General features: G+C 40.3%; 1 protein-coding gene across 1 annotated transcript; it reads left to right on the forward strand.

Moving 5' to 3' along the window:
- The first annotated feature begins 773 nt into the window (after positions 1-773).
- Positions 774-8,439, forward strand: LOC117966911 (DNA primase small subunit-like). Its single transcript, XM_034913819.2, has 13 exons — positions 774-1,043; positions 1,319-1,476; positions 2,319-2,425; positions 2,542-2,615; positions 2,742-2,878; positions 3,273-3,331; positions 3,433-3,542; positions 4,093-4,184; positions 4,269-4,401; positions 4,974-5,043; positions 5,518-5,615; positions 5,810-5,908; positions 6,694-8,439. The coding sequence occupies exons 1-13, from the start codon at positions 938-940 to the stop codon at positions 6,711-6,713; spliced, it is 1,263 nt and encodes a 420-aa protein (XP_034769710.2). The 5' UTR covers positions 774-937; the 3' UTR covers positions 6,714-8,439.
- Positions 8,440-8,591: the final 152 nt, after the last annotated feature.

The following is an 8,591-nucleotide window of genomic DNA, read 5'->3' on the forward strand; positions in this document are numbered from 1 at the left end:
TGAATACTGTTTGCCCATGTTTTAGAAACAGGGTCATACTACATATTTTAATTTAAGTTAATCTTAGGAAGGTAGCGCTACACATATTGGAAAAATAGTCAGCAGTAATAATTGTATCAATTTCTACTTAATACCAAGCAATTAAAACGATATAAGTCGGGAGATTTTTCTGACGCAGTAAGTGGAACAGAAGTAAAACAGTGGCGAGCATGCGCAGTGCAAAAAGAAGCAGAAACTGATAAGAAGCAAAAAATGACGGAACAGTGGCACTCTTATTCTCCAGACAAGCTCGAGCAGCTCAAAGCTAGGTAAAGTCAGATACAGAGAAAAACGATAACGCAATATTGGATGAATACCTAAAATAGTAATTACAATTAATACACAATGATCAAACCAAACCAAATTTAAAAACACCACCGAGAAACACTTGTTTTTTAAAAACGAATTAAGTCACAGGACTAAAGTGGACAGAGGCACAAGTAAACTAAACAATAGCTTTTTCAATTTAAACTAATCGATAGCTTTTCAATTTTTACTGTATAAATATGAAATGTAAACTTGCTTTCATTAGAGATATTCTTTGCTGTCATGGGTGAAACAAAAACTACACTTCCCACGATCCCCGTTATTCTAACTCTGACTTGTCGAACTACATTTCGGGAGTCGTAGTTCCTTAACCGATTAGAATGTGGCGGCCGTAATGACATACCGGTCTATACAAACGACCAAAAGACTACAACTCCCACAAACCCGCGTGTTGTTGTCCATCCGGCTTGCTGTCTTCTTTCCCGCGCAGTTCGTATTGGCGCTGCTATCAGGAGGTTACTTGTGTAATTTGTCAGCCGCATTTCATTTTCAGGTTTCTTGTCCAACCCGGAAAATACATAATTATACAAGCTCTGTTTCATACGGAGTGTAAGCGCGTCGGAGATAGAAGATGTCTTACGAGTATGACCAGGCTAGTTTACCCGATCTGCTCCCGCTGTATTATCGCCGTCTTTTCCCGTTTTCACAGTACTTTCGCTGGCTTAATTATGGAGGTGGTGAGTAAAGGGTACGGGAATGGGGTTCAATCCTTACATCTTGCTGCTTTTAAACATTTTGTAGGTAGAAAAACATGCTATGGAGGCCTGGGTTTAAATCAGTTTTATCTCACAATATAAATAACATTGTCAGAACGCTGGTGTTGCTATGGTAATGATTCAGGACCTCAGCATAGCATCACGTGACTGAAACATTTAACAGTATAATTTTTACAGTAAACATAAACAGCCATCATGTATAACACTAAAACGCTTTTTTTTCCCCCCATGCCTAGTAACAAAGAATTATTTCCAGAACCGCGAGTTTTCCTTCACCCTGAAAGACGACATCTACGTGCGGTACCAGTGCTTCAACAATCAGAGCGAACTGGAGAAAGAGATGCAGAAAATGAACCCCTACAAGATCGACATCGGCGCCGTGTACTCGCACAGGGTTCGTTCACGTTGTTTCACAGCACTCCTGATCCATTCCACGTTTTAATAGGAGCCCAGAAAGACACACCTTACAGGGATGGAAATAAGACTCCTGTTGCATAGCAGTTTCACCCATTCCAGGTTTTACTAAGAGCTTGATTAGCCCCACTTTATAGGTAACAAGCTCAGGTGTGCCTTATTAAACTCATAGTAAAACCAGGAGTGAATCAAACTGCTATGCAATAGGAGTCTTATTTCCATCGCTGTTATATAGATTTTAATTTATTAAACTCTGTCTCTTTTGACACCAGAAAAAGTGCCTTACTATGTTACCAGCCTGGCGTGCCATGAAATTTAAAGTCAAGATTTAGACAGCAAATCCTTGCTATGGATGTGTGTTTAGTAAATACAGCACACTCTTTCTTATCCAAACCCCATGCTACTACAATGGCATTGCAGGCTGGTAACAGCTGTAGAAACCACACTTTAGCATTGTAGTTCTGTATGTAAAACATTTTCAGATGTCTCTGTAGTTTAGATTTAAATGGCTAGTACTTATTTTTAATGTACTGCGTCTTATTTCAACAGGGGCCGACCTGAGTGGTTGGGATTAGTCTACTGCATAGCCGGTCATGTCATATTTGTAATGCAGGAGTATTTAACCCTTTCATGAGTGAAATATTGAAAATAGCTGAACTAAAAGTAGTTTGGACACATAATAAATAAACTGTTCATTGAAAAAATGTGCAGTTTTTTTCCATTGCTTTATATATGGGGGGGGTGGGATCCTCGTATGTCATTCTGCATTCGTGTGCAGCTTGGGAATTTGAGTCAAAAAAATATATATGCGTTGTTTTACAGCCGAGTCAACACAACACAGTGAAATCCGGGACCTTCCAGGCACTGGAGAAAGAGCTGGTCTTTGATATCGACATGACGGATTACGACGACGTTAGAAACTGCTGCAGGTAAAGCTGTTTTTTTTTTTTTTTGCCCAGTTTGAGAGTCAGCATTTCGATGCATGCTAGAGACCTGACCCGGCTGGGGTAACCATTCCGTCATGTTAAAATCTTACCGTTTGTAGCGCTGCCGAGATCTGTTCCAAATGCTGGACGCTGATGACCATAGCCATTCGTATTCTGGACCGAGCGCTGAAAGGTAGGGCTTTTAAAGCACAACACCTGTAGATTTTCATCTTGCAACTTGCTGTTTAACGCGAGCCTTTGCTTTTCAAGTCCTCGTTGTCTTGCGAGATGCAAATCAAACTCTCTTTTTTTTTATCAGAGGATTTTGGCTTCAAGCACCGTCTGTGGGTTTACTCGGGCAGGCGAGGTGTCCATTGCTGGGTCTGTGACGAAGCAGCCAGAAAACTCACCCAGTCTGCCCGCGCTGCCGTGGTAGAGTATCTCAGCGCCGTGAAGGTAGGTCTGTTCCATCAGAATGCCCTTGTGGGCTACGTCATTGATGCAACGCTACCGTAATAAAAAACAGGGAGGCTTGCACAAAGAGACCACTGTTTAGATGAATTGAGAGGCCCTCGCTGTCCTAATGTTAATTTTGGATCAGGTCTGTGAAAGCAGAGGTAAGAAAGTCAAGCACAGTAAGTGTTCGATTTATGGCATTCAGTTCAGTCGCTTGTCAGTCTACTTGACGTCTGGCTGATTTCACAGACCCTGCTTAGCACACATTTTTCACTACCTTACCTTTAATAAGATAGTCCAAGATAAGTGCTCTGTGTTATGTGAAACCTGCCATTAATTTCTTATATTAACTCAGACTGTAAATATAACATTCTTTTTTTTTTGTTAAACACAGGGTGGTGAAGAAGCCATTAAAAAGGTGCAGCTGTCAGACCCCATACATCCCTTTATCAAGTCAGTACTGCACCATGTGTCTTTACAATATAACATTCTGATTCAACCGTGAAGCGCTGGAGAGCTCGTTTTATAAATGCGGATTGTTTTACTCCCTGCAGGGAATCATTGAAGGTGTTGCAGCTTTACTTTGAGGACTATGCCTTGGTCAACCAGGACATCCTCGGAAGCAAAGAATCAATTGACAAGGTCCTGGCTCTACTGCCTGAAGATATCCTTTTTAAGGGAAGTCCACTGTCCATGCAGTTTGAAGAAGAATGGGAGAGAGTACAACAGCAAAAGTACATTTATACAGCGCCTTTGAAGAAATGAAGCCTTCCAAAATCGCTTAACACAAATGCCTTTAAACATATGGGAGAACATTAATGTGAACCAAACAGTGGCGCAGATCTAAACCCCACCACTCGCATCATTATGATATGCAAGTTCATGGGAGTCTGTTGGTATTTAATAGTGCTGTGTGAACAGATTTATTCGGATCAGGCTTTTCATAGGTGTGGATCATTGGTGTTGATCGGGCTAGTTTACCAATGCAACTGAAGAAACAGCAGTTTGGGATTTATGTAGATTGCTGTTTTCCAGTCTAAGAAAAGCAGCTATCACCACAAATCCAAGCAGCTGTTTCTTCCCTTGTTTAACCAAGTTAGTGAAAGTTTAGCGAGGTATCCGTGTTCGTTGCTTAGTGGCGTGTTTGATGCAGTGTGTGTTCAGTGGGAATCGGTACAGTTGTGGGTTTGTGCATCTCCTTGACAGCTGATAACAGGTCAGAGACTTGCTGCAGAACGATTTCCTGAAAGTCAAAACTGCGGCCCAGCGCTGGGAATGTTTGAAGAAAAGGGTGCTCCAAATGCAGGTAGGAATCTGGTCTAAAGCTGGCATTCACACCCACACCCCCCCCAGCCTTGAACTCTAATTTGTATCATTTGTGTTTATCTAGGGAGCTCTAAAGAAAGGGATTTATGGAGACTGGGACATCATGTTTCAGTATTGCTACCCTCGTCTGGATACTAACGTCAGCAAAGGCGTTAACCACCTGCTGAAGAGCCCTTTTAGTGTGCACCCCAAAACAGGTAACCGTGATCACATGATGTTAAATAGAAGATCTAAATTTATGTTCATGTAGTTATTTTAAATGATGTCTCAATCCTAAAATTCTAGGTGATGCAAAACTTTGGGCCATATCTATAGCGATCCAATACGTTTTGAATCAAAGCATCATTTTCTAAGACAAGCAGGTAGTTTCTTTCTAGTTTGTATACCTTTTGAATGGATTTGGTCTCTGCTTTTTTCACTTGATGCAAACTAGTGCTGCAACGATCTTTTTATCGCTGCAGTGATTGATCCTTTTGTACTAATCCAGTTTTTGATTGCTTTATATGGTGTATATCTTTTGTAATTTGTTGTGTTGCTTTTGACAAATTAAAAGCAGCTCTGTACAATGTAATCACACTCAATATAAACCAGATGCACTGCAGTGAAGCAGACACATGGCATTGCTTCCGCTGCATCGTCAGCCACGCTGTTTGAGTGCGGTTCTAGTCTTTGCTGCAGACTTGGTTTGAAGGAAATGTAAAAGTCGCTGCTTGTGTGTGTGTAATGGCTGTTCTGCTTCCCCCTCCCCATGCCCCTGTCTTGTAACCAGGACGTGTTTCTGTGCCAATTGATCTGAATCTGCTGGACCAGTTCGATCCCTTTGCAGTGCCCACGATCAGGTATGCTTCACAAGTGTTGGGGTTCGTGAGAAACTCATCAGACCAAGGGATGCTCTTCATCAAGCAAGATATCAGCAGTGCATTTAATTACAATGTGATTCGTAGAAATATTTGTATTTTTACACTATAATATATTCTATTTAATCATGGTACAAAAATATTGTGCACGATAAAAAAAAGATTATTATTTAAAGATTATTACATCAACAGCCTTAACAGGAGATTGTTGCAACATACTGGTGTTTCTGTGTTTTTTTAATTGTAAATCTGAAACACAAAGCCACTTTTTCAGTAACAGTGGCTTGAAACCTGGTTCCAGGACACCTAGTTTGAGGCAACTTTGCTGTATGAAACCCCAAGTCTCCCCTGGTGTGCCGTGCAGTGCCCTGAAACCTAGTCTCCTGAAACCAAGTTCCACACCACAGTGGCTTTGTGTTCCAGCTTTACTGTAATAACGGTTGTGAATGTGTGTAGCTTGATCTGCCAGGAGCTGGACAAGGCCTTGGAAGGGGATGAAGAAGCGAATGACAAAGAGAACGAGGGAGAGCCGGAGCAGAAACGACGCGTCCGAGGTGAGGACTGGGCAGACTGGGCAAAGTGGAGCACATTCCCCCTGTAGGAATCACTGCAACAAAATGAGTTACTCCAATTGCAAATAAGAACTACAATTTATATAATTTTCATCAACAACAAAGAACTGTCTTAACAAAATGAGAAATGATCTGGATTTCCGTTCACGAATAATGCTGCTTTTTTTTTTTTGCAGACTACAAGAAGACAAGCCTGGCAAAGTACGTGAAGGTTTTCGAGCAGTTTGTGGAGAATATGGAGCAGTCTTGGAAAGGAGAGCTTCTGAAAAAAAGTGGTAAGACAGCTGACCTGAATCCTACTGTTAAACTGGTGTTAGCCTTAACCCCCATTGCATAGCAGTTTGATCCATTCCTGGTATTACTAGGAGTTCAATAAGACCCACCTGTGCTTGTTACCTGTACACTGGCTAATCAGGCTTGTATTAAAACCTGGAATGGGTGAAACTGCTATGCAACAGGAGTCTTATTCCCATCCCTCAGCTGCTACATTCCAACCCTCAGGAGTCTGGTTGAGATGTAAAAAAACTGCAGGGGTTTGGTAGATGTTTAACACTGTGACCTGAATGTCTAGACAAACAGAAATGTGAAACTGGAAAAACTAGAAACCTAACAAAGGATGATATTCACAAACCATTTACTCTGGTAAAAAAAGTGTGTGCCTCTAAATGAAAACACACACACAGGATGAACAGATACGAATCTGAGGATGAGTGGAAGAACAGTTTCTTGTCATAAAACTGCATTTTAAGGTAAATCTATTAAATAACAAAAGTCCAGTGATTCGTGTGTGCAGAGGAAGGCGCTGGCCGAAACGCTGGTCTACTTGATTTGGTTTCTTACAGTTTTGCATTAGAATTCTGATTTTAATGATTTGAAGTTCTAGATAAAACTGTAATTTCTTTCAGTGTGTGTGTATTTCTTTTATTGTACATTTATTGAAAATGAAATGTTCCAAAGCTAACAAGAAACTATTTAGTTGAAGTTATTTTTAGTTTTTAGTACTCTATCAAAGGCTTATATAATCTAGCCTATTGTGTAACTTTTTTTTTTTGTCTTCCAGATCAGCAAAAGGACTTCTAAATACACAAATTCAAGGAAACAGAAAGCTGTAAAAGATGCACTATATCAGAAGAATTCATTATGCAGTGGCTTTGTCTTCTACAGCAGTGTTGTGCTGCTGTAGCCAGGAATCAGAGTTATAGTACAGAGGTGGTTTCCACCCTGAAGGTTGAGTGTATCTGAAACTAGTTACACCAGGATGCCTTGTGTATTGTGTTTCATTTAGATCGCCAAAAAGTGGTTTGTAAAGAACGTTTTCTTCACCACAGAATAATAAGATATTATTATTATTATTATTATTATTTGTTTATTTAGCAGACGCCTTTATCCAAGGCGACTTACAGAGACTAGGGTGTGTGAACTATGCATCAGCTGCAGAGTCACTTACAACTACGTCTCACCCGAAAGACGGAGCACAAGGAGGTTAAGTGACTTGCTCAGGGTCACACAAGGAGTCAGTGGGTGAGGTGGGATTTGAACCGGGGACCTCCTGGTTGCAAGCCCTTTTCTTTAACCACTGGACCACACAGCCTCCTATTGCAGATTCTAGTGTTTCCCATCTGTGCCAGGTGCTTTGTACAAATTGATTTAATGCAGGGACCCTGTGTTTCATTTTTAAATACAAGTTTGTACTCTGTCGCTGGAAAATAAGTTGTGCACTGCTATAATTAAAAGTGTAATAAAATTAATTTTATACGACAATAATATCTCATTGTTTCATTAACACACTGTACATTTAGGGGCAAGTGGTTTGTTGCGTTTTTAAACTTTTGCAGTGTTGCATTTGTGAACAGCGACGTCTCTGAAGGTAAAGAGAATGGCTTGCACAAGCAGCAGTAATGTGGACTTCCCTGCAGTGTCCCGTCAGCCTCCCGTCAAGCTGGGACACACGTCTCCATACTGTGTATCTATTTCTATAATGGCCACATTTGTGCTGAAATGTGGGATTTTTTTTAAATGTGGATTACACTACTGTTTACTGAAGGCTGCTTATTGAGAAACAGATTTTATTTTTAAACCCTGGTCTCAGGGCTGACTGACAGGCTTGTGTTTTTAAAGTTTTATATTTGTGTTATTAGGAGGACATAGCTGCCAGTGACCAATAGGTGGCACTGTTCAGTAGCCATGGTTCTTTCCATCTTCTGAAAAGCATTGACAGAAGTAGCGGTATGTTCAGTTTACAATACAGTAAGCCTCCCTCCAAAATTATGAAGCATGTTTTAAATTAAAAATGTTACTCAACTGGCTATATAGTTGCCAGTGCATGCAACTGAATGATTGAATAATTTGTGGTATTTATTAGTTTGTAAACTGTAATTATACTAAAATGTATTCTAGTATAAAAGTCTACTTTTCTACATGCTTCCATAGTTTAGCTATTCTGTGTGCTCAGAAAGCAGCCCTTATTCACCAGCCAGTTTATACACTTAGCTTTATGGGATTGGAAAAACTACTTCTTACTCTGAGGGTATAACACTGGGCAGCAGTGTGGAGTAGTGGTTAGGACTCCGGGCTCTTGACCGGAGGGTCGTGGGTTCAATCCCCAGTGGGGGACACTGCTGTTGTACCCTTGAGCAAGGTACTTTACCTAGATTGCTCCAGTAAAAACCCAAATGGGTAATTGTATGTAAAAATAATGTGAAATAATGTATAATGTGATATCTTGTAACAATTGTAAGTCGCCCTGGGTAAGGGCGTCTGCTAAGAAATAAATAATAATAAATTACTGTATATGTATATATAAAAACTCCACATTACAAATAAATAACTCGCCAGTTCCTACGAAACAGATAATAACATTTTGTTTTTTGATATCTAATAAATCTTACAGACAAAAGGTGGTGTCTATGATGTTTATATCAAACGGTTTAAGGCTTTGCTACAAAACATAATGAATAA

The sequence above is a fragment of the Acipenser ruthenus genome, chromosome 45 (assembly GCF_902713425.1).
Source record: "Acipenser ruthenus chromosome 45, fAciRut3.2 maternal haplotype, whole genome shotgun sequence".
Lineage (NCBI taxonomy): Eukaryota > Metazoa > Chordata > Actinopteri > Acipenseriformes > Acipenseridae > Acipenser > Acipenser ruthenus.